General features: G+C 44.1%; 1 protein-coding gene across 1 annotated transcript; it reads left to right on the top strand.

Annotated features, from left to right (window-relative positions):
- Positions 1 to 22,783: 22,783 nt before the first annotated feature.
- LOC141102926 (uncharacterized) lies at positions 22,784 to 25,860 on the top strand. Its single transcript, XM_073591967.1, has 2 exons — positions 22,784 to 23,761; positions 24,470 to 25,860. Exons 1-2 carry the CDS (start codon positions 22,990 to 22,992, stop codon positions 25,858 to 25,860), a joined length of 2,163 nt encoding a protein of 720 aa, XP_073448068.1. The 5' UTR covers positions 22,784 to 22,989.
- Positions 25,861 to 27,122: the final 1,262 nt, after the last annotated feature.

Consider the following 27,122-nt stretch of genomic DNA (forward strand, 5'->3'; position numbering starts at 1 on the left):
TTGATGCCACACCAGCTTCAGCCAGAAATGGTTGTATGCGACAATGGCACCAACCTTCTCTCCGCCCTCCAACAGGGACACTTGACCCAGGTTCCATGACTGGCACACGTCTTGAACTTGGTGGTGCAGCTGTTCTTGAGCAGGTACCCATTCTTACAGGATCTCCTGAGGCAGGCCAGAAAAGTCTGTGGTCATTTCTGTCGGTCATACAATGCCAGTGCTCGACTGGCTGACATTCAAATGGGATGCAACCTGCCCAAAAACCTTCTCATTTGTGACATGCCCACCAGGTGTAACTCAACACTGGCAATGCTGCAGCGGCTGCACACGCAGGGGCATGTAATTACAATTTTTGATATAATATTTCAACACAGGACCCGTTCCTGTACCCAACAAGCATAACTGTGAGGGCTTACAGTGTTGTGACACCACCACCACCACCCAAGGCCCAATTTTAAAAGGGGCATCTAATTCCAAATCTTGATATAATAGTTCACAGCAGGGCTGGTTCCTGTACCCAACAAGATTAACTGTGTGGGCTTACAGTGTTGTGGCACCACCACCACCACTCAAGGCCCAAATTTTCTGCCCCAGTTTAACAGGGGCATGTAATTACAATTTTTGATATTTTGATAAGTATTTCACAGTAAGGCCCATTCCTGCGCTCACCAAGAGTAACTGTGAGGGCTTACAGTATTCTGGTACCACCGACACCTAAGGCCCAATTTTCAGCAGAGTATATAGGGCAGGCCGTATAGTATATATACTGCTGTTCAGAGTATATGGTGCCTGGGGGACCCCCACACCATTTTTTTTTTAATTTGGGTTTGGGGTTCTCCTTAATATCCATACCAGACCCAAAGGGCCTGGTAATGGACTGGGGGGGACCCATGCCATTTTTTTCAATGATTTTCATCTATATTCCCGGGACCCAACAATACATTACAGCCACGAGCAGCTTTAAATAACATTTTTTCCTTTAGAAATGTCATTTTGCAATTCGCAGATTGCCGCCGTTACTAATAAAAAAAAAATTAATAATAAAAATGCCATAAGTCTATCCCCTATTTTGTAGATGCTATAACTTTTGCACAAACCATTCAACATACGCTTATTGCGAATTTTTTTTTTTTTTTTACCAAATATATGTAGAAGAATACATATCGGCCTAAACTGAGGAAAAAATTTGTTTTTTTTATATATATATTTTTGGGGAAATTTATTATAGCAAAAAGTAAAAAATATTGCTTTTTTTTCAAAATTTTTTGTTTATAGCGCAAAAAATAAAAAGCGCAGAGGTGATCAAATACCACCAAAAGGAAGCTCTATTTGTAGGGAAAAAAAGGACATCAATTTTGTTTTGGTGTAATGTCGCACGGCCGCACAATTGTCAGTTAAAGCGACTTGGTCAGGAAGGGGGTAAACGCTTCTGGGGCCGAAGCCGTTAAAATTGGGTGTTTGCGTATTGACTATTTTTTTAATCCTTATGCTGCTAGCATTAGTAAATAGATAAGAAATTATATCATATTTACTTATTTAAGCTTTTTGTTATATTTCTTCAGTTACCTAGACAAATTATGTCATACATCCCAGGAGTCTTCAGGAGGGGAGGATGGGTTTTCTCAGCTTAGCACACTCTCCTGCCTTCATTCCTGGGCCAAGGACAAATTTATTCCAGAAATCATCTACCCTTACTCAAGATGGCCATGGCCAGAAATGCTAGGGCGTGTTTTTCAAACTGATTTCTCAGCAAAACAAAGCATGGAAACATGAATGGATTGAGGAGTTTGCTTTGAATATTAAAATTACTTTAATAGCATTATTGGTTTGTGGTGTTTAGATGCAGTGCAGTTCTGCTTTAATGATAAGTACAGGTGAAGCATGCAACGTATTTGTCAGTAGATTTGTGACATTTTCTTTTTTTGCATCCATTGCACCATAACATATTTGGCCTTTCTGCAGCTTATTTGCATATCACATGTACCATATTTAGTAGTTCTTCAACTGTGCTGTTCACTTGAATACAAACACTTTTTTAACTTTTTTTTTTGCCTGAAGCTTTAGGATTCAACATTTAGAATTTCAGATAAGCTAGATATTTAAATGTAGGCCAATAACAATATCACTTATGTAGGAAACCAATATTGTTAATATGCCCGTGCTAGCTCTCCAAGTATTTGCTTTGTTAAACAATAAATGTTCACATTTTGCTTGTTACCTCGGAGTACCAACAATACAATTGTATTTAAAGAGGAGCTTCAGTCTTCTGTGAAAAAAAAGTCAGCAGCTACAAAAACTGTAGCTACTGACTTTAAAAAACAGCCTGTCCCATGATTTAGCTGTGTGCTCACCCCAGCCGGATTAACCGGCTGTCTTTTTTCCTCTGCGCCAGCATCTTAATTATGAGCACCCGGCTGTGACAGCCTGTTGCTTCACAGCCAGGTGCCCATTGCACATGCACAAGCAGCGTGGCACAGCGTGAATAATCAAGCAGTCTTCCTGGACCTGTCACATGTCCCAGAAGACTGCAGGGGGGGAGGGAGAACCAGGGAAATGCCTAGGCAGTCAAAGCGGAAGTGGGAGCTGGTACCTGTCAAAATCAGTACCCCCTTCTTCAAGAGGAGTGGGGGACGAGTCCTTAAAACAGAACTTCACCTTTTGGGTGGAGCTCCACTTTAAGGAATTCAGCTCTTTTACACAGGAAGAGCTGAATTGTGTGTGAGGGGACAGGGGGCTCCACATAGATGAGTGCACAGAGTGTGCCAAGTGTGCCTGGGTACACCCTAATCATTCCATGCACATTAGCATCATCACTCTGTGTGCCGGCAGGAAGATGGGAAAGATCTGCCGGGGTCATATATATGTGGGACTCCTTAGTTTGTGAGTTTAAGGGGTACAGGCAACTGCATTGTTTGTAAGTGGGGTGAGCGGGGGAGGAGTGGATGTGGACATGAGTGGTGTTGAGGATGCAGGAATTGAGAGGTGGACAAAATGTTCAGTGGAGGCAGAGATGAATGGTTTAAGAGGAGTGGGTTGATGGGATTACAGAAATACCATTCATGGTTAGAAATCATCAAGAGTAGATCTGTCGGTGGGTCTGCATTTTTTTCTGGCTAGTCAGCAGGTGTCATGTGGATCTATATCACAGGATGAAAAGATTGACAATGGTTTAAAACGGTGGGGCATGCTTTTTTAAATTTTTTAAAAGGACTTTTTCAAACATCTGGTCTGTTCACATTCACTGTAAACAAACAGTATCTGGAAAACCCTTAATTTAAAGGGGACCTGCTGATTCTGATAGGTATTCCCCTGCAGATCCTCATTTCCACCATGCTAGAGATGTGGCAAATAGTCCCTTGTCCTTATGGGGTACATGGGGTCAAGGTGCTGTGCAAGGGAGGTTCCCTAGTCAAAGTAAAGAATATGGACTAGTATGGTTTAGGGTGTGGGGGGGCACATGCTCAGTGTCCCCTTTTTCCTGACCAGTTAGACTGCATGCTTGGATAAGAGAATGGTGCAGATTTTGGGGGACCTCATGCTTTTGTTTCTTCATTTGTGCATGGGATCCCCTTAAAATGCCTACCATACCCAAGAAAAAATAAAGAAAACAGCATTTGATCATACCAAAATTCATACCAGACCCTTGAGATTGTGTTTGAGTACTCCACGCAAAAAAAAAAAAAAAAAAAAGCATAGGGTCCCCCACTCCAGCAAATCCATATCAGACCCTCATCTCAGTTTGCAGCCTGGCTGGCCAGGAAAGAAGGGGGCAGTAAGCATGTGCCCCTTCTCCCACACACACTTAAACCATGCCAAACCACACTTCCTCCCGACATCTTTAAGCCCCCCTCATAGTTGTCACAGCTTATGCTGGCAGTACTTTAGCCATTTGTTGATAGTATAAATTAATAAAAATGTTTAAAACTTGCAGCCCTGACATCTCTAGAGAGAGTCTCTTTAAAAAGTCAGGGCCACTGGATGTAAAATACATTTTGTTTATAAATACTATATGCAAATGCCTTCTGCTTTCAGCCTTAGTGTGCAGCTTTGCAAGTAGCTGCAGTCACTATCAAAGATACGGTTCACTCCTGAGTCTCTTTGCTTGCATACAGTTCTGGAGAGACTCCCTGCAAAGTTGCACATTTATAATGATTGTGTAGAGATTGTAAACAGGAGTAACTTGCTGATAGTATGAATTAATGAACAAAACATTTTTTTTTAATCCAGCTCTGAAGAAATTGTCTCTGGAGCTGTCAAAGCTGCAAGAGGAAAAGAGACTAATCTGTCTATACTATCAGAAAGTTCCTCAAGACACTAGGGGAGCTGGAAGATAGTAAGATCTGAGACTCCCAGAGGTGTCTCAGAAGATTCTGAAGATTTCTGAAGGTAAGAACAACAAATTATAAAAAAATCATCTATTATGCTTCATGCTTTTTAAAAAAGTGTGTAAAAAGAAGGATGAACTGGTGACAAGGGGGGTTATTTACGAAAGTCAAATCCGCTTTGCACTGCAAGTGCACTGCAAGTGCACTTGGAAGTGCAATCACTGTAAATCCAAGGGGGACATGCAAGGAAAATAAAAAACAGCATTTTAGCTTGCACATGATTGGATGATAAAATCAGCAGAGCTTCCCCTCATTTCAGATCTACTCCTCAGATTTACAGCGACTGCACTTCCAAGTGCACTTGCAGCGCACTTGTAGTGCAAAGTGGATTTGCCTTTTCATAAATGACCCCCAAGGTCTCTTTAAAGCATATTTTGTGGGTACAAGGACTGTGCATATGTGTGCTGTGTATAAGTATGTACATGAGTGTGTACATGTGCATGTACATGAGTAGGTTCAGGTTCTATTTACTTATGACCATTTAAACCCCTCCCACTGTCAGGGCAGCATTACCGCAGCCACATCCATTTGCCATGGTATGTGTAACGTGTCTCATCATGCTTCTTGTTTCAGTGCCTGGAGGTGTCTCAGGTATTTTACAATCCTAGCAATACCTCTATGCTGTAGGCTTTAAAGGTATTGGGTACAGATATAGTTTAAATGTAAACAACATTAAACTAGTCCCTGCAGTATTCACAGTGAGTAAGTGCACAATCCACTGTACCTGTATTACACATAATTACTTTGATTGGAAAAAAAAAAGGATACAAGTCTAACTAATATTCAGCCAATATTAAAAAAAATAGAAAACCTTCAAATACACCATCCTATACCCACAGTTGACCCAGAAGAAGGCAAAAAAAAATTATCCAATTTTCTCCCGTGGGTAAAAAAAACCCTTCCTGGTCGCCCAGGAGGCAATCAGATATTCCCTGGATCAACTAACCCTGGTGTTATTATCTATAAATGTTAGAATTCAGTTATATTTTGTACATTTAAGAATGCATCCAGGTGTTTTTTTTTAAACTATCTACTGAATTGACCAGAACTATTTCTTGAGAGAGTCTATTCCACATTTTAAATTGGAGGTTAAATCTCTTTCTCTCCAGATGTAAAGATAGCCCTCTTTTCCACTGCAATGACCAGAAAGTAAATAACTCACCACCGAGTTCACTGTATAAACCACTTATGCATGGTGATCATATCTCCCCTTATTAAAATGAACAATGTGACAGCGCTGCATCAACTGATTAATAAATGTAAATATTGACAATGTCAATAATCCTGTGCATACCGTGATAAATTAAACATAAATGTCCAATAATGTTGAAAATAATTACGTGCGCAATGAAATAATAATTATTGACATGCACAATGAAACATGCAAAAAAAAGCCAAAATAAAGTCCAAAAAACAAAGTGGAAATCTCCTCTGACACACAAAGAGATGCAGAGTATTTCTCTACTCCACACAGCCTCCTTCCTTGCAAGACCCTGAGGGGGTCAAACACACCTTGTACAATGTGCAACAATCCTTCCAAAGGGAACTCCACTGCTCCTTGCTGGTTTTAAGTTAGACCTTCATGAACCCAGAGAATGGTATAAGACTGTTAGAGATACCTCTCACTGTGTTAATTCCAACTCAGATCCAAAGAAAGATCCACAGTGGCCAACGATGGTTTCAATAATACATGAAGAAAAAGTGCCTCCAATAGTGCAATATCATTAAGGTTTGTAAATGATCCTCTCCACCCCAAGCTAGTATAGAACTCACATTTATTTAAAAGGTTAAAAGCATGTATGTTACATCAAAAGTCTCACTCATTAAGGATAAGGTTCCACCGCCAGGCTCCACCTCTACTAGTTTCACCACCTCACACGTGGCTTCCTCCGGAGGAATCTCCCCATAACCATCTCTTCGTAAGAGAAAATAAATTCAGTTCAGCGAATCTCTCCTCATAGTTGAGCTCCTCAATGTCTCTCATCAGTTTGGTTGCCCTTCTCTGCACTTTCTCCAGTTCTCTAATATCCTTTTTGTGAACAGGTGCCCAAAACTGAACTCCATATTCCAGATGAGGCAACATAATGTCTCTTTCTCTCTGGAGTTTTTTCCTCATTAAATACAAGAAAGTATTTTGCTAGCTTTAGAAACTGCACCTTGGTATTGCAACACTAATAACCATGGACCATTCAGAGTATAAATTATTAATCGCTACTGTCTGAATTTGTTTTTTAGCCTGTTTTCTATCCATTTACAAACTGTGTATTAGATATTTTCAAAACAAACCCCCACCTTCTCTTTTCATACTAATATACAATTAATTGGCAGGCAGGGAGATGTACACTGTGTAAAATGAAGATTGCATCAAACAGTCTGGCGAGCTTCAGCCACCGCTTCAGATACAATGAAAAACTAAATAAGGACCGGAAGCAAAATGCAAATAGTAGAAAGTTTCTTTTTATTCTTACAATTTCCTTACATGAGATGATAATTAGGGACTTTGAGAATGACAGTTTCAGACGCCCCTTCCTCAAGTTCAACGGTGTGTCAGCAATCATTGTAAGTAAGTAGAGGCGGCTCTAGGCTTTGTGAGGCCTTAGGCAAAACTTGGACATGAGGCCCCACTCACGCCCATAATGAGAAAAATAATTCCTTGTCAAAAGAAGTTTATTGAGTATACAATGTTATAAAGATATATAAAGTAAGTTTACAAGGATCTATAAAGTAAGCTCATTATTTTACAGTAGGGTTTATATAGGTAAATATCATGAAATTTCAAATATTAAACATTGGGTTCACGTAAACCTAAATTAAAGATATATATCATTTCCTTAGTTACTTTTGTAGGTATTTAAATGATTTATACCTACTTTACATATTGTTTACAAGTAGAGTGTATATAGGTCAAATACATTCTGATAATGAGCTTTAATCATAAGGTGGAGAAAAGGAAAGAGAAAGAAGAAAAAGGGTTGAAAGGTAGAGGTATGGTCCACAAGGTTGTCCTGCTCGTCAGTTTATTATTATTCTTTTTAGTTCTCTTTGAAGCCTTAGAATGGGTGTCTCTGTAAGTCATTTAATCTGTTACCATGGCAACAGGACAGAGTCAATGAAGTTTGACAGGAACTGTTGTTTTATCCAAGGATGCCAAAGTTTTTCAAATTTTGGAATTTGATTTTGATCGATGGCTACCATCTTAGCATGGGACATTGTATTATTCATTCTGTGAATTGTTTCTGCTAGTACCAATGTAGGAGATTTCCATGCCTTGGCCACTGTTTGTTTTGCAGCCGTTATTAGTTGGATCATAAGTTTGAATTGAGAGAGTGTTAACCATTCCGGTTTTAGATTAAGTAAAGTTAAATATGGATCTGGTTGTATTATTTTTTAAAATATTTTAGATGCAATCACGAAGACTTCCTTCCAGAAGGTTTGGATTACTGGGCACGTCCACCATATGTGTAAATATGTGCCTATTTCTGGGAATCCTCGAAAACAAAGAGTTGAGGTATTAGGTGAATATTTTGCCACTCTAGCAGGTACAAGGTACCAGCGAGTTAGGACTTTATAATTTGTCTCCAGTGCTAAGATGTTGGGTGAAGATGACTTAGATGTGAGCCATATGTTAGACCAGTCTTCTAAAGTTCGTCCCAGGTCCTCCTCCCACCTCTGAACGTAAGACGGTCTATTAAGATTTGCTACTCCATATAATTGATTATAAAGTGATGAAATTGTACCTTTAGCAAATGGATCTTTTGTACAGATTGATTCAAAAATGGATAATTGGGATAATGGTGTATCCCCCTTTAGGAATGGTGTATAGAAATTTTTGATTTGGAGATATTTAAATATCTCAGAGTTTGGTAGATCATATTTTTCTCTAAGCGATGGGAATGAAAGGAATGATTTAGATGCTATGAAGTCATTTAGTGTCTGAATGCCTGATGTTGTCCAAGCTTTAAAAGAATTTGGGTAGATCCATGCCGGATAAAAGGCCGGATTTCTGATAAAAGAAAGGAGAGGATTGTGTGGAGATTGTAACTGATATTTGGTTTTTAGTTTATCCCAGAGAGATAAGAAGTGTTTAGTTATGGGATTATGAATTTTAAAGCGGTCTTTAGGATCAAGCCATAATAAATTTGATATTAATAGAGGGTCATTTTCTGAAGCCTCTATAAATACCCATAATGGGATTTCCTGTTTTGCATGGTATTTGGACAGACTGGCCAAATGTGCTGCTCTGTAGTAGTTAGTAAAATTAGGGTATCCCAGGCCTCCTTTATTTTTGGGAAGATGTAGTGTGTGTATAGGTATACGTGGTTTAGAAGAGCCCCATATAAACGAAGTTGCTCTTTTTTGTACTATTCTCAAAAAATAGGAAGGAATTGGAATAGGGAGGACCCTGAATAGATAAAGCAATTTGGGTAGAATAGTCATTTTGATTGCATTAATCTTCCCTATCCAGGATAAAGGAAGTTGCGACCATTGTTTTATTAGATTTGTGATCTGTCTTAATACAGGAGGATAATTGGTTGAGAATAAGTCAGAATGAGATGCTGTTAAATGAATTCCAAGATATGGGATTGATTTTTCTGCCCATGTGAATGGGAGGGCAGCCCTAGCCGGGATCAATTCCCTGTTTGTGAGCGAAATATTAAGCACTAGGCATTTCTTAGGATTAATCATAAGGCCGGATAGGGCTGCAAATCCATCAAGAGCTGGTATTAAGTTAGGACCAGAGACCTGTGGTGATGATAGAAAAAGTAATATATCGTCTGCAAATATACATAATTTGTGTGTAATACCTCCTACTTCAATGCCAGTTATAGTTTGGTTTGTTCTGATGTATTGGGCCATGGGTTCGAGTATAAGGGCAAATAATAAGGGAGATAATGGGCAACCCTGTCGGGTACCTCTTTCGATATTAAAGGCTTCAGATTTGTATCCAGCATATTTTATATAGGCTTTGGGTTTATTATATAATGCTTTGATCCATGTTAAAAAGTGGGGTCCAAAACCCCATTTTTGTAATGAATATTGCATATATTGCCAGGATACTGTGTCAAATGCCCTCTTAATATCGAGAGATAGAAAACATAAAGGGATTTTCTGTTTTTTAGCAATATGTGCCAATAACACTGCCCTGCGTATATTATCGCCTGCCTGTCTATTTGGCATGAAGCCTACTTGATCTCTATGTATTAATTTTCCTATAATGCTATTGAGGCGTTTTGCTATTATTTTTGCTAATAATTTAATATCGAGGTTTAACAGAGAGATAGGCCGATAATTCACACAGGAAGTATCATCAGAAAGGGGTTTTGGGATCATACAAACAATTGCCATTAGTGTTTCTTGCCGAAAAGAATGTCCATCTAGAAGTTTGTTAAAAGTTTCAGTGAGAATGGGAGAGAGTATTTCTGAGAATGTTTTATAGTATAAAGCCGAGTAGCCATCTGGGCCTGGTCTTTTGTTAAGTTTTAGGTCTTTTATGGCGTTAGCAACTTCATCTATAGTTATAGGCTCATCCAAACTGCTTTTTTGATTCTGAGATAACTCAGGTAAGGTTATTTTTGAGAAGAAGGATTCAGCTTCTGTAGGATTAAATTCATTGTTTGTCTTGTATAAAGTTGCGAGATGTGAGTGAAATTTATGGACTATTTTAACTGGATTACAAGTGTAAACATTTTTTGATAGTTTCAAACGTATTGGTTTGAAAGATTTGTTAGTTGAATTTAATGCCCGAGCCAAATATGTACCTGGTTTGTTTGTATTCATGTAGAAATTGTGTTTAGAGCGTTTGAGGGATTTATCAACTGACTCAGTGAGAAATAGATCGTATTCCAATCTAGATTTTTCCAGATGAGATTTTGTACTCTGAGATGGATTATCTTGAAATGATATGTAGGCTGCATTAAAATTGAGTTCTAGTTTTTTTGCTAGATTTTTGCGTTCCCGTTTAAATAGTGCCATTTGTCTTTGTATTGTACCACGCAAGACAGGCTTATGAGCTTCCCACAGTGTTATTGGGGAGATGTCTGTTGTATTATTAATTGATATGTATTCCTTTAACCACTTCAATACCAGGCACTTAGACACCTTCCCGCCCAGACCAATTTTCAGCTTTCAGCGCTGTCGCAATTTGAATGACAATTGCGCGGTCATGCTACACTGTACCCAAACAAATTTTTTATCATTTTGTTCCCACAAATAGAGCTTTCTTTTGGTGGTATTTGATCACCTCTGCGGTTTTTATTTTTTGCGCAACAAATAAAAAAAGACTGAAAATTTTGAAAAAAAAACACGTTTTTCTTTGTTTCTGTTAAAACTTTTTGAAAATAAATATGTTTTCTTCTTCAATGACGGGCACTGATATGGCTGCACTGACGGGCACTGATAGGCGGCACTGATGGGCACTGATAGGTGGCACTGATGGGCACTGATAGGTGGCACTGGTATGCGGCACTGATGGGCACTCATAGGTGGCACGGATGGGCACTTATAGGCGGCACTGATGGGCACTCATAGGTGGCATTGATGGGCACTCGTAGGTGGCATTGATGGTTACTTATGGGTGGCACTGATAGTTGGCACAGATGGGCATGGATGGGCACTGATAGATGGGCACTGATGGGCATGGATGGGCACTGACAGGTGGCATGAATGGACACTGATGGGTGGCACTGATGGCACTTATTTGCAGTGATGGCCCTAAGGGTGGCATTGCTGGGCATCACTGCAACATAATTGTGCCAATCAGTGCCCATTTGTGGGCACTGATTGGCACAGATTTGGCACACTGGGCACATGTGGATGGCCATGGGGTACATACCTGGCCATCCACATGTTGCCCCTTCCCTGGTGGTCCTAGTGGCGATCCCTGGTGGTCCAGTGTGGTGATCTGCGGGGGGGCTGCGCTGATAAACAATCAGCGCAGACCCCCCTGCCAGGAGAGCCGCCGATCGGCTCTCCTCTACTTGCGTCTGTCAGACGCGAGTGAGGAAGAGCCGATCAACGGCTCTTCCTATTGACAGCGTGATCAGCCGTGATTGGACACGGCTGATCACGTGGTAAAGAGCCTCCGCCGGAGGCTTTTTACCAAGATCAGTGTAGCGGTGGGTCAGACTGACACACCGCTCCACCGATCGCCGCGATGCGCCCCCCCCGGGGGCGCGCTGCGGCATGTTATCCTGCTGGACGTCATATGACGTCCAGTCAGGATAACAGAACCACTTCCCGGACGTCAATCCGCTATAGGGCGGGCGGGAAGTGGTTAAAGCTTGTTCAATGGCCATCTGATGTAGTGGGTGTTTGAGCATTATGTCCGGTAAGTACCACGTTGGGTCATGCGCTTTTGGTATGGCTGAGGCTATAGTAGTGTATACTGCATTATGGTCAGACCACGGAATCGGAATTATATCTGATGCAATAATTTCTGCGAGAAATAAGTGAATTTCTTTTTCATTGGGTTACTTTCTCTCCATGAATCTACCAGATTGTATTTGGAAAGAAGTTGAGAAAAAGGTAATCTAGAGGTTGGATGGTGTAAAAGGTGATTTATCTAGAAATGGGAGGAGGACCTGGTTTGAATCCCCACACATTATCACTGTTCCTATTTTGTGTGTATTAATCACTTGTAATATATGTGAGAGGAATGGTGTAGGTCGTTTGTTAGGAGCGTAGTAGGAAATCACCGTGATTGCTGTATCCATTATATAACCCATGAGTATCAGGTATCTACCTTCTGGGTCTTTAATTTCTGATGATAAGGTGAATGGTGTGGATCGGTGAAATGCAATTAGAGTTCCCCTTTGCTTGGTACAGGCAGAAGCCGTGTAAATTTGTTGATAAAAAGGAGAAATATATTTTGGAGTAGAATCTTTGGTGAAGTGTGTTTCTTGGAGGCATACTATGGGAGCCTTCTTGTTATGGAAAGTACGGAAGGCTTTGGTCCATTTTTGAGGGACATTTATTCCCTGAACATTCAGGGAAAGTATATTCAGTGGTGCCATGGCAATAGATCAAATAGTTTTGACTTACTTTTTGTTATGCAGAGCTGACTGCGCAGATCAACCTGTGTGGACTGAAGAGACGAATAGATAGAAAAGAAACCAGTGAATTCTGGAGTAAAGAGTAAACAAAAAACATATGAGATTAGATGATACATTGTATAAATTATTTTTTGCAAGTAATCACAATTTACCCGTGAAAGAGAATAAATATCTCTCTCAGGGGAATAAGTGCCTTCGTCACACATAATATGGTTGGGAGAATGAGGAGGGCTAATGGGGGTACACGGATCTTCCGCTTACAGGAGAGAAGTGCTATGTCAAAAGACATCAAAATGATGTTTCATTAATTGGAGTGCAGAATATAGTTTTTGTTGAAATTATTTATTCCAGGGTGGTTGTATATGGTTAGTCTTGCCCTAGGCTAAATAATTCAGTTAGAAAGGTACTGTTAATAACTTTGGTATTGATGAAGATAGTTTGAATTATTTTGGGATTTTAACCCTTTTAGAGTAAACAATTACATATTTTATTCATATGCAACTGTTTAGATATGTTAACTCATAAAATTGAGGTTGTATTGCTTCAGATTAGAATAAACAAAAACATAATTCTAGGAACTAGTTAGGTAATAATATATTTGTTTTAAGAAAAGAAAGAAAAAGCTTCCATTACTTCTGGATTATTGAACATATTTGTCCTAAAAAGTAATAAATCTATTGTTATTACCTGATAATATATAACTGAACAAGAATTTCCTTATTTCACTTATATATTCTAAGGCTATATGAATCAGAAGTAATAAGAAATATAACTGGAATGTAACATGATCCCACACAGTGTGTGACTATCAGAATGCAGTTACATTCAGTTATAAATATAGTTTTTTTAAAGAGAACCATCTCTTAGTATAATAAATGAAGAGATATCAGGAATTAGGATGTCAGTCCATTGAATCTTCTTGGTCCATGGATGATGTGGCATAACGGCCTCTTTTGTGAGAATGATGATTCCCATTTTGTTCTGAAATTTTCTGGGTGCTGCCTGAAGGTGAAGATGACGCCATTCTTCTGCGTGTGGGAGTGTTGCTGCTTGTGGGTTCTGTCAGATTTAATTTTAAAAGGGTTTGTTGTAGTTCATCTGCTGATCTGCTTCTGTAAATTGTACCTTGGTAGTTAAATCTGACTGAAAAGGGGAAGCCCCATTGATACATAATGTTGTGGCGTTGCAGTTCCATTAGTTGGGGTTTCATGGATCGTCTTTTAGTAATAGTAAGTTGGGATAGGTCAGCAAAAATTTGATAATTGTGTCCTTGAAAATTAAGTTCCTTTTTTTCTCTTGCAGCAATTAGTATTTGTTCTTTCGTTCTGTAATAATGAAATTTTGTGATTATATCACGTGGGGGTCCATCTTTCTTTTTGGCTGTGAGGGCTCTGTGTACTCTGTCCAGTTCTAAACGTTGAATAGGGATATCTGGCTTTAGTTCTTGTAATAGAGCAGTAATAGTAGATTGCAGGTCTGTCACAGTTTCAGGTATTCCCCTTATGCGCAAGTTTGAACATCTGGCTCTATTTTCGTAATTTTCGAGCTTAGTTTGAAGTATTAAATTCTCTTTTTTTAATTGTTCCAATTCTGTTATATTTTCTTGGGTTGTAATTTCAATTTCATCCATTTTTATTTCTAAGGCTGCGGTGCGGTTTCCCAGCTCTCTTATTTCTTTGGTTAGGCTTTTTGTTATTTGGTCTGAGGTTTGTTTTAAAGCCTTATGAAGCATCTTTTCAAATTGTAATAATATTACTGGGGATACTGAGGAGGCTTGTGGAGAAGTTTGTGAGAGGATTTGTTCTGTATCTGACTCAAATGGAGAGTCTTGCTGTGACATTTTCTGTCTGTGAGAGCGCCCTGATGCTGTATCTTGTGAGGTGACTGGAGCTGCTTCAGCTGCAGTGAGTGCCTGTGAGCTCTTTGTGAGGTGATTTTTATTTCTGCCACGGTTTCCTCCCAGTACCATATTTCCTGCCCAAACTTTCACAGTTTGTTCCCTGGGGCAAAAAGGTTCAAATGGATACCTTTTGAGCCTGCAGGCTCCGCTTTGTCCTTCTCTTCTCTCCTCAGCGGTGTGGAGCTCTAACAATGCATGTCTGCTCCGCTAGGCTCCGCCTCCTGCACCCATGAGAAAAATAATTCAAGCGATAAAAAATAACGGTGTGCCCCCCCCCCCTCCCAGCGCTGCCGACTTCCCTCCTCTGCTCTCCAGCTGACTGCCTTGGGGGGATATTCAGGATGGAGGCAGAAAAAAGGGGCTGGTAAATGTCATTTACCAGCCCCTATCTTTACTAAAAGAACACAGTGAGTGATCGGAACTGATCACTTACTGTGTTCATTCATAACTGAAGCACAGTAAACTGTGTTTACTATGCTTTAGTTTATGAATTAACAGGAGCATCTGTCTCCTGTTCATTCATCTGCAGTGCATAGGGGTGCAGAGTGTATGGAGGTGGGAGGTATGTACATGAGAGGGGTGCGGAGTGTATGGAGGTGGGTGGTATGTACAGGAGAGGGGTGCAGAGTGTATGGAGGTGGATGGCATGTACAGGAGAGGGATGTGGAGTGTATGGAGGTGGGTGGTATGTACATGAGAGGGGTGTGGAGTGTATGGAGGTGAGTGGTATGTATATGAGAGGGGTACGGAGTGTATGGAGGTGGGTGGTATGTACAAGAGAAGGGTGCGGAGTGTATGGAGGTGGGTGGTATGTACATGAGAGGGGTGCAGAGTGTATGGAGGTGGGAGGTATGTACATGAGAGGGGTGCGGAGTGTATGGAGGTGGGTGGTATGTACATGAGAGGGGTGCGGAGTGTATGGAGGTGGGTGGTATGTACAGGAGAGGGGTACAGAGTGTATGGAGGTGGGAGGTATGTACATGAGAGGGGTGCGGAGTGTATGGAGGTGGGTGGTATGTACAGGAGAGGGGTACAGAGTGTATGGAGGTGGGAGGTATGTACATGAGAGGGGTGCGGAGTGTATGGAGGTGGGTGGTATGTACATGAGAGGGGTGCGGAGTGTATGGAGGTGGGTGGTATGTACATGAGAGGGGTGCGGAGTGTATGGAGGTGGGTGGTATGTACAGGAGAGGGGTGCACAGTGTATGGAGGTGGGTGGTATGTACAGGAGAGGGGTGCAGAGTGTATGGAGGTGGGTGGTTTGTACAGGAGAGGGGTGCGGAGTGTATGGAGGTGGGTGATATGTATATGACAGGGGTGCGGAGTGTATGGAGGTGGGTGGTATGTACATGAGAGGGGTGCAGAGTGTATGGAGGTGGGTGGTATGTACAGGAGAGAGGTGCGGAGTGTATGGAGGTGGGTGGTATGTATATGACAGGGGTGCGGAGTGTATGGAGGTGGGTGGTATGTATATGACACGGGTGCGGAGTGTATGGAGGTGGGTGGTATGTACAGGAGAGGGGTGCGGAGTGTATGGAGGTGGGTGGTATGTACATGAGAGGGGTGCGGAGTGTATGGAGGTGGGTGGTATGTACAGGAGAGGGGTACAGAGTGTATGGAGGTGGGAGGTATGTACATGAGAGGGGTGCGGAGTGTATGGAGGTGGGTGGTATGTACATGAGAGGGGTGCGGAGTGTACACCCCTCTCTGACAGGGAAGACAGTGAATGCATCGGTTCGTTTGGACTCATGTCATATCACTAAGCTGCTTACTCGCACGGTCGCACCGCTCTGCTGCAAATATAACCCAGACAGTGTAGCGGTGGCCGGCGGGTGTCACGGCTGTCTGCTGTGGTATGGAGTAAGCACATTTTTACGAGGCCTCCCCTGTCCCCCGGCCAAGTCCGCCCCTACCTCCTTCCGGGTTCAGCAGCGGCCGGCAGCTCCACCTCCACCTCCACCTCCTCGGCGATCCTTTACCAGTCCGGCCCGCTCACCCTGCCAGATTGGGGACACTGACCGGGGACATTTCCTCCCATTCTCCCACGCACAAATTAGGCAGCTGTGAGGCCCCTGGTAGCGCGAGGCCTTAGGCGACCGCCTTTTTTGCCTAATTAGAGAGCCGCCTCTGTAAGTAAGTACACATAAATAACAGAGAACAGGAAGCACATCATTGCTACAAACTATCCAATCACTTTTAAGTGCATAATAACCTATGATATAACCATAGAAAACCTCTAAATTATACCACACATGTTATCCCAATGACTAGAATGAATATAAGATGTGACAGGGTTTTGCTATTTAAGAAAAAAAGAAAAATTAAGTTTGGTGGATTCACCTTTTGTCATCTTTACATTCAACCACCCTAAATAAGGATTTTGATCTACATTTATTTTTATAGGGATTGATCTAGTACTAATGTGTAAAAAGCTGACATGCACTATGAAGCTACATTAAGATGGATTGTGAGCTTTATCTTATTAACTGATGAGAGCATTGGATACTGTTTTGGCTCCCTAATTGGCATTATTGATGTTGAGGTAATCATTTTTTTTACATTGCGTTTACTCTACAGATCTCTCATTTGGGAGTCTGTCACTGAGGATATCTGATTGGGAGCTACAATATGTAACTTTACTTTGGATGTATTCATTCTGTATATAGATGTATTGGGGAAAATGTGCATTATCCTTAAGGGGTTAACTGTGTTCACACAGTGGGTTAATTACGAATGCATAAAAATAATGTTCAGTCTCCCTGTATGCAAAATTCTTCAAATTAGCTCAAGCAAGCCTCCCTTGATTTCTAAAGTGCATCTAAGTCTTGACTATAGACAATGGGTTTACATAGTAGGTAAGGTTGAATAAAGGCAATAGTCCATTCAGTTCAACCTGTGTAGGTGTACGTGTGCCAGTGTCTATAATTATTTCCCATATCCCTGTATGTTGTGTTCTTTAAGATGCACATCCAAGAGTCTTTTAAAAATAGCCATACTCTCCGCTGCCACCACCAATTTTGGAAGAGAGTTCCACATCCTTATTGCCCTGACAGTGAAAAACCCCCTGCTTAATTTAAGGTTAAACCGCTTCTCCTTCAATCTCATTGTGTGGCCCCATGTCCTCTTACACTCCCTGAGACTAAATGAATAGTTGTTTTCCTATGCTGGGTTCACGATTGAGGAACAGTGGAAACTCGGATTATGAGCATAATCTGTTCCAGGAGTATGCTCGTAATCCAATGTACTCGCATATCAATGGAAACGAAAATAATTTGTTCCGCATTGACTTCAATGCGCCGGAGAGCCTCGGAAATGGCCAAAAAGGCCCGAGCACACTTCTGCTGCCCTCGGCAAACCACGGAAAGACTGTGTTCACTAGCCTTTCCGAGGTTTGTCGAGGCCAGCCGAACTGTCCTCGGGCCTTTCCATGCATTTCCGAACGCCGACGATCGGCACAGTTTGGCTCCAGCACCCCCCACCTCAGGCCACAAACGGTACTGCACACCGCTTTTGGCCTGAATCCTTTTGTGAGACAACATTCACAAACCGAGTTAGGATTTTTAGAAATACAGTGCTCGTTTTGCAAAACGCTTGTTAACCGCGTTACTCGCAAACCGAGGTTCCACTGTATTTGTATATCGCTATCATGTCCCCTCTCAAGTGTTGCTTCTACAGCGAGAATACATTTAGTGGTTGTAGTTGTCCCTTGTAATTGAGGTCCTCCAATCCCCTTATTAATTTTGTTGCCCTTCCTGGACTCTCTCCAGTTCCAGCCCATCCCTCCTGAGGACTGGTGACCAGAACTGGACGGAGTACTCCAGATGTGGCCTAACCAGAGTTTTATAAAATGGCAGGATTATCATTTTATCCCTGGAGTATATCCCTTTTTATATGCATGCTAAAATTTTGCCTGCTTTGGTAGCTGCAGCTTGAGATTGCATGCTATTGCTCAGTCTGTCATCTACTAGGACCCCCAGATTTTTCTCCATCCTTGATTCCCCCAGCAGTTCTCTCCCTAGTGAGTAGCTGGCATGTTTTTGCTCCCAAGTGCATTACTTTACATTTCTTCACATTAAACCTCATTTGCCATGTAGTTGCCCACTCCATTATTTTGTTCAGATCTTTCTGTAAAATTTCTTAATCCTGATGTGAAGATGTGCCCTGCTTATTTTTGTGTCGTCCACAAAAACTGGGATTGAGCTATTTATCCCATCCTCTATATCATTTATGAATGCATTGAATAGAATTGGTCCCAAGACAGAACCTTGGGGTACCCCACTAACCACTCCAGACCAGTCTGAGTACGCGTTATTTATCACCACCCTTTCAGCACACCCCTGTAACCAGTTTTTTATCCAAGAACAAACCTTATGGTCCATGCCTGTAAAACTCAGGTAGTAAATTAAGCATTTATGGGGAACTGAATCAAATGCTATTGCAAAATCCAGATACTACAAACTCACAGGCCTCCCCCTGCCTAAATGTCAGCACACTTCCTCGTAGAATGTTAGCAGATTTGTCTGGCAGGAATGACCCTTCGTAAACCCATTCTGATTACTACTAATTATACTTTTTTCTTAAGTAATATTTCCTTCATGGGCATGAAAAGTGATAGGTGCTCATTGTTAAATATAAAGTTGGTATGCATTATTAGCGTGTTTCATGATGTAAAATTTTAATAACAATATTTAAATGTCTAACATGGCAGGAAGTGGTTAATACTGGTAAATTGGAATGCTTATGCTGTTAGCATTAGAAAATAGATAGGAAAGTATATAATATGTATATGTAATGTGTTACATTTCTTCAGTAACTTCCTGATTTTCAGGCCTAGGCAAACTATGTCATACATCCCAGGAGTTTTCAGTAGGGGAGGATGGGTTTTCTCAGCTAAGCTCATCTGTCTGCATGCCTGAGCAAAGGGCAGATGAATTCCTGAAAGTAAATGCTACATAAATCAACTGCCCTTACTCAAGACGGCAATAGCCAGGAATGCTGGGGGGGGGGGGGGTGTTTTGTAAAGTGAATTCTCAGCAAAATAAAGCATGGAGACATACGGGTGAGTTTGTTTTGAATATTAAAAATGAATTAAATAATGATTTGTTGTGATCATATGCAGTGTAGTTCTGCTTTAAAGTGGTTCTAAATGTAGGATATTTTTTACCTTAATGCATTCCCTGCATTTTGGTAAAAAATGTATCAGCAGTAATATTGGCCTTTACTTCCCTATACACTTACCTGAAGCCTATCTTGATCCAGCGCTGTGCCCATCTGCAGTGGCACTGGTCTCTGTTCCTCTCCTCACAAGACACAGAGGCAGCAGCTGGAGCCATTACCTCCTGCTGCTATCAATCAAATCCTGCAAGAGGGGACTGGGGGCAGGCCGAGCCACACTGTATGAGTCTATAAATGCACAAAGCCAGGCTCAGAGGCGAGCCCACAGGCGTGCCCCAGAAGTAAGTGGCTTACTAAGGGGACACATACAGAAGAGAAGAAGCCAAGAGTGCCAGAAGGGGACCCCAGGAGAGAATGTTCGATGCTGCTCTGTGCAATACCAAAGAGCAGGTAAATATACCATGTTTATTATTTTAATTAAAAAAAATCAGCTTTTGGCCGAGATTTCTTTCCCTCCTAGGTGTATTCTACTCAAATCCCTCAGCTAATATCCTTGTGTATGGCCTTAAGTCAGACCCCATCAAAGTTGAAAGGGGGACCAGACAGGGGTGGGTAGGATAGCAGCCGTTAAGATGACAGTCCTTCTTCGTGTTTTAAACTACTTCAGTTCCCTACCAATCCCAGTACCATCCGCATTTTTTAGGTAGCCCCAATCACTGATTCACTAATTTATATGGGACAACGGTGGCTCGGTCTATGTTATAAACCTCCAAGTGGAGGGGTGGCTTGGGAGTCCCACATTTTCTGCTCTATTACAGAGCCGCTCAGTTGGTCCAGCTGTATCAAATTTTCTCAAAAACACATCAACCTGACTGGGTTCAGTTGGAGGCACAAGCTAGTACCTCACTTCCTATGGACCTCCTGATGTGGCTCTTCCCACAAGAGTGTCGGGCTATCGTGAGCCTTTCGTATCCCACTCTCTACATCTTTGGGACAAGGTATGCAAATTAAATCCCATGAAATCTCCTCATTCTCCAATGGCTGCTCCTTTTAATAAACCTCATTTCCCCCCAGGACAGGATCCTCAACAATTTGCATGGTGGATTAACAACGGCCTCCATAGGATAGCACATTTTATAAATCATAAAGGGATTATAAAGCCCCCCTATTTTAGAGAAACATTAGAGATGCTTCTCGGCCTTTTGGCTAAGATCAAGTGTAGTATCGACTTTAGCCCTTAGGGGTGTCTCTGCTTCACAGCTAGGACGTTGAGAACCACTTGTATCTATCCAAGCTAATTGGTCCTTGTGGGGTACCCTCTGCTCGGCCTGGTAGGATCGTTGATTAAATTCAGCTTCACCTACTTGCTGCTATTGGGTTAGAGGCTTAGCCCCCACAGGGAACGAGATTGCGGTCTTCCCTCCTCCCCCACTCCGCATTACTACCTCCGGGCAGTAGATGCTAGAGCCTTTTTAAAGGCTAGGAAAAAGAGCGAAGACGTCGAGGAACCAGAAGGAAGCCGCCTAAGAAACATCTGAAGCGACATCCAAATCCTTGACGATGGGGAAGAGCGAAAAGAAGACCGGAAAAGAGAAGAAGAACCCCGTTCCAGCCACTTCCTCCAAGCCCGGGAATGCCGCTGCCTCAACCCCCGCCCCTACCCCGGCCGGCACCAGCCGACCGGGTCCAGCCAAGCCAGACCAGCCTGCAGACGGGCTCCCAGCTTTGGAGCCATGGATGAAGCAGACGGTCGTGCTGCAGCTGAAGGAGGTGGACGGAAGAGTCCCCGACATGACCCCGGAGATCTTTGGAAAGAAGATGATCCTGGAACAGGGGTTCAGCAAAGCGGAAACGCTTTCGGTGCAGGCCTTCACAAGAGGTATATTCTTTATAACTTTTGTGTCGTTCCAGGTCTGCAGAAGGTACTGGGAGATGGTGAAGACCAGTGGCCCTGAATCCCCTTTCCGGAAGTTCACTGCGAACTGCCCCATAACTCGGGACGAAAAGCGGGTGACAGTGGCCATGAGGAACCCCCATACCAGTGGAAAGGACATAGCCACCTACCTCCAGAGGTTCTGCACCGTGGTGAAGGACCCGATCCAAATCTTCGATGCGAACGGCTTCTGGATAGGTAAGTGGTCTGTGCTCTGCAAACTGAGGAAAGACCCTTCGGGGGACATCCAGCACCTGCAGCCTTTCTTCTCCCTGGGATCCTCCGCAGGAATCCTCTTCTACCCCGGCATACCCTACAACTGTAACAAGTGTGGGCAGCCGGGACACATAGGGAAGGATTGTACAGAACTTGCTTGCAAGTTCTGTAGGGTGACAGGCCACGAGACCAAGGACTGTCCGAGGTCCAAAGCCTGCAACCTCTGCGGACTGGCAGAACATGTCTTCAGACACTGCCCCCAGAGAACCCGGACCTACGCTGGAGCAGTAAGCCAGGGTAAGCCATCCGGGAGAAAGCTGCCAGAAAAACCAAAAGAACCTCGAAAGGCCAAAGGTAAGTCCACTCCCGCCCCACCTGCCCCTGCCCCTCCTGCCCCTGCCCCTACCTCCAGCACACCCCCACCCACCCCCTCTGTGCCGGAGGAGCCCCTCCCCACCCCTTCCCCCCCCAACCTGTCCTCCCTGGAGGACTTCCCCACCCTCCCACCCCCCTCCACCCCCACCAGTGGCCCAAGAGGAAGCCGGAAACGTAAGCCAGAGAGCCCAACAGCTGAGGAACCCGCCACCTCCACCAAACGGCCCAACGGGATCCAACGCGACAGCGAGGGACCCAAGCAAGTAGTGGAGGACCTAGAGTCTGCAGGAGAGGAGGAGGAAGGGGAGGAGATCGTGGTCGACCCTGAGCATGACCTCCCCCCCAACGTCCACATCAGCCAGCAGATGATGGAGTCTGTCCTTGAGGAGCTGGGCCTGGCCCAGGACACAGGACAGGCAGAAGACGCAACGGAAGAGCCACCCCCCCCCTCCGGGGAGGTAAGTTCGGACCCTTGCTAACTAGACCCTCATACCCTTTTTCATTATGGCCGAGATCTCAATCTTTTCCATTAATGTGAGGAGTATCAAGGATACATCTAGAAGGCAAGCAGTCCTGACCTTTCTTTCAAGTCAGCAGAGTGATGTCTACATGCTTCAGGAGTGCGCCCTTCCTCCCCTGAGGAGGTACACTCATCTGTCCTCCCAGTGGACCCTTGGTCCCTCCTACTGGTCCGGGGGTGGCGATTGCAAGTCTGCAGGCGTAGCCATTCTGGTCAGGGGTGGGCGTTTCACGGTTGACTCTATCCATGAGCTAGTCTGTGGCCGTCTTTTGGTCATAGATGGCTCGTGGGTGGAAGAGCCAGTTAGGCTCATCAACGTGTACGCCCCCCCAGACAAGAATGCGCGGCTGGAACTCTTCCAGACCCTGCGGACCCAACTCGTCACCACCAGAACAGTAGTGATCGGCGGTGATTTTAACTGTCCGATCGAGGAGGATGGGCGCAGCTCCAGCATATACGCAAAACTTGATGCTACTTCTAGGCTGCTCAAGGAGATGATCTCGGAGGCCTCCTTGCAGGACGCCGTGGGATCCATAGGGAAAGGGACCGTGAACTATTCGTGGTGCCGACCCGATGGATCTGTGCGTTCCAGGATTGACTTCGTGCTCACTTCAAGAACAGTCAAGCATCGTGAGTTCTCCATGGTCCCCTGCTTTTTCTCTGACCACAGGGCTATTCACTTTCGGGGTGACCTGGGCGAGGGCTTTGCCCGCGGACCGGGTTCCTGGAAGCTGAATAGCACCCTGCTGGAAAACGAGGAATTGATGGGGGAACTCCGAGAAGCCTATGCCACCTGGACGGAGGAAAAGAGATTCTTCGGAAGGGTAAGTGACTGGTGGGAGTTTGTGAAGGTTAAGCTGCGTAGCTTCTTTCAGGCAAGGGGACGCCAGCGTGTGTGTGCCAGGAGGAGGGAACTCAGGAGACTGCAGCGTCAGTTGCAGTCCCTGCAGGACCTTCAGCACTGTGGCTGGGACGTTAGGCAGGACCTGGAGGACACCAAGAGGAGCCTGAAAGGACACTTCGAGGAAGAATCCAGGCACATTGTCTTCCGTGCCAAGGTGGAGAATCTTGAGAAAGGTGAGAAGTGTAATTCTTTCTTTTTCAGGAAACTCCACTCAGGACACACACCCTTGTCAGAGTTGCGCGACGAGACCGGAACACTCCAGAAGGGGAAGAAGGCTGTGATGAAAGTGGTCAGCGACTACTACACCAACCTCTACTCCCCGAAAGAAACGGACACACAGGCGGCCGACAGGTTCCTGTCAGGTATCACTAACCAAATTGATCCTGCAGGTTCATCAACCGTCAACGCCCCCTTGGCGCTGGAGGAGCTGCACTCTGCCGCTAAATCCTTTAGGCGAGGCAAGACCCCGGGCTGCGATGGTCTCCCAGTTGAGCTCTATGTAGCACTGTGGGATCTCGTGGGCCCGGACCTGCTCGAGCTGTACGAGGAGATGGTGGTGGAGGGCAGAATGCCTCCGTCGCTGAGGGAGGGGATGATCACGATTTTGTATAAGCGGAAGGGGGAGAGATCGGATCTTAAAAATTGGCGTCCGATCTCTCTGCTGAACGTGGACTACAAAATCCTCGCCAAGGTCCTGGCCAACAGGTTGAAGTCTGTCATCGGACAGATCATCCACCCGGATCAGACTTGCGGCATTCCTGGTCGCAGGATTGCGGACAGCCTTGCGCTTGTCCGGGACACGGTCCAGTACATTCATGGCCGCCGTGTGCACGCGGCCCTGGTCAGTCTTGACCAGGAGAAGGCCTTTGACCGTGTCTCCCACGAGTTTATGTGCAGAACTCTGCGCAGGTTTGGTCTTGGGGAAATGTTTTGTTCGTATGTGAATGTAATGTACACTGACATTTCTAGTTTGGTGCTGGTAAATGGCTGGAAAACTGACCCCTTTCCAATTCTGTCTGGGGTCAGACAAGGCTGCCCTCTCTCACCTCTGCTTTTTGTTTGTTGTATAGAGCTCTTCGCCCGAAGCATCAGACGGAACCCAGAGATCAGAGGGATCACCGCACCAGGACCGGACAGACGGGAGGTCAAGTGCTCACTCTACATGGACGACGTGACGGTGTTCTGTGCTGACCGGCGCTCCATCGACACACTCGCCCAGACCTGTGAGGACTTCGGCCAAGCTTCAGGGGCAAAGGTCAACTGCGGGAAGTCAGAGGTCATGCTCTTCGGAAAGTGGTTCCTGCCTTCTTCTGCACCAATTCCTTTCAGCGTCAAGACGGACTTCATCAAAATCCTTGGGGTCTGGTTTGGAGCTGAGGGCGCAGCCCTGAAGTCCTGGGAGGAAAGACTGTCAAAGATGCGACAGAAGTTTGGACTTTGGAGCCTCAGAGAACTCACCATCGAAGGCAAAACACTGGTACTCCGCAGCGAGATTCTCCCTGTGTTGCAGTACCTCGCCCAGGCCTGGCCCCCTCGGGTCAACACCTGTAAGGCCATCACCAGGGCGGTGTTTCACTTCATCTGGAGCTCCAAAATGGACAGAGTGAAGCGGGCGGTTATGTTCAAGGAACCCCTCAAGGGCGGTAAGGGCGTGCCCGACATCGCTACACTATTGAGGGTGTGCTTTGCTTGTAACTGCATCCGCAGGACATTGGTGGACAGAACTGTGGACTCTGGTGGTAACTCTATGTCCCGTTTTTTCCTCCTGCCTCTTTGGAGGACCCTTGGATGGGACAAATGGGACAGCTCCATCCCCTACAACTGGGACACGCCTTGGTACTACTTGGACACCTTCAAGTTTATTAAGGAGCTGGGGCTACATGGAGTGAAGCCCGACTTGTGGAAGCCAAAAACTATCCACAAGTTGATCAGAGCATCGGACATTGTTGAGACTGTTCCAGGCCTCCCTTCAGCCACTTGTAAAGTGGTCTGGAGGAATGTTTCTTCAAAGAGACTCACCAACAGGCACAAAGATCTGGCATGGATGGCAATCCAAGGGGGGCTGCCACTCAGGACATTTATGCATGCCAGAAACCTGTGTAGATACAGGCACTGCCCCTTTTGCATCATCCAGGAGGAAACTGCTCTGCATGTTTTCTGGGAGTGCCCCTTTGCACAGGACCTGTTGAGGGCCCTGGAACCTGAACTCAAAGACTTTGTACCACAGACTGCAATCACACACTTTGGTGTGTTGAACGGACTCTTCTGTGGAACTCATTCACAGGAGGACATTGACGGTGCCTGGCGGGTGCTGTGTTGCTTTAAGGACGCTTTATGGTGCGCCAGAAAGCGCCTCATCCACCAGCGGGAGAGGATGTCCATCGAGGACTGTCGCAGACTGGTTCACAGTCTGCTCAGAGACTATCACCTGATGGACTTCAAGGAGGAAGAGGAGGTCTGAAGATTTCCCCACCCCCCCCCCCTCTCCCCCGTGTATCCTTCGGCAGTTCAAATAAAGCTTCGGGCCTGTGAACTCTTTACTCCCTCCCCTGCCCCACCTTCTCCACCCCCCCCCATCACACCCGTTGCCCATTTGAATGTTATTTGACTATATGACTGGACTTATTGTGAAATGTTTTTAAGTACTGCTTTCAGGGTAATGCGGCGTCATGCATGATGTGATGTTTTGGGGTATTACTACTCTGCACAACACATTAGGCATCATACCGCAGGATGAATGTAATTTATTGGTATGCTTGGTGATGTATTGTAATGTAGTGTATTTATGCGCTGCGTCGCAGTACAGATTGGATGTACCCTGTTTAAAGTATTTGTTTTTTTGTATATTTTCTTGCAAAATAAAGTATACTTTTTTCAATCAAAAATTAGAGATGCACCTTGTGAAACATTTTGCTTGTGTCAAATTACCCATTTACTTCAGTCTTTCAATAAGACCAGGTAGATATTAACAGCTAGAACTCTATTTGAAAATAGATGTATACGTAGTCCTGAATCACGCAGAGGAATCTCGGAGCTATATCTCCTCTTTAGTAGCCAAAGTAGTAAACCATCATACCAAATGGAATGGGAATCAGACCTGGGTGAGAAGATAGAGGAGGTGGTGTGGGCACAGTGGTCAACCTTGGCACATAAAGGAATACTCAATACTTCTTTAGTAGAAGCGAACTACCAGGTACTATCCAGATGGTTGCTTGTTCCTACGAGGTTGGCAAAAATCTATCCTGAGCCTCATCCCACTGTTTCCATGGATATGGTCTGGTGAGAGAAATGTTTCATGTTTGGTGGTCTTGTCTGAAGGCCCAAAGATTTTGGATCAGAGTAGTCAATTAAATTTATTCAGTGACGGGACAAAACATACCCAAAAATCCCAAAATGGCTCTGTTCCCTGACCTCTCGGATGAGATCCCCAGGCACCTCCAAACCCTTATCTTTTTCATATTTACAGCAGCTAAAATTACAATAGTGCGAGCATGGAAGTCCCTGATGATTAACATCACACTGGTTAAACAAAAAATATCCTGGATTATGATTATTGAAAAATTAACAAGTATTCTTAGAGACAAGCAAACCAAAGTTGAGAGGGTTTGGAACCCCTGGATTAACCACTTGCCGCCCGCCATATAGCAAAATGATGGCTGCAAAGTGGTTTCAATACCCTGACTGGGCGTCATATGACGTCCTCAGGATATTAAGCCGCTGCGC

Source organism: Aquarana catesbeiana, linkage group LG07, assembly GCF_042186555.1.
Source record: "Aquarana catesbeiana isolate 2022-GZ linkage group LG07, ASM4218655v1, whole genome shotgun sequence".
Taxonomy (NCBI): Eukaryota; Metazoa; Chordata; class Amphibia; order Anura; family Ranidae; genus Aquarana; species Aquarana catesbeiana.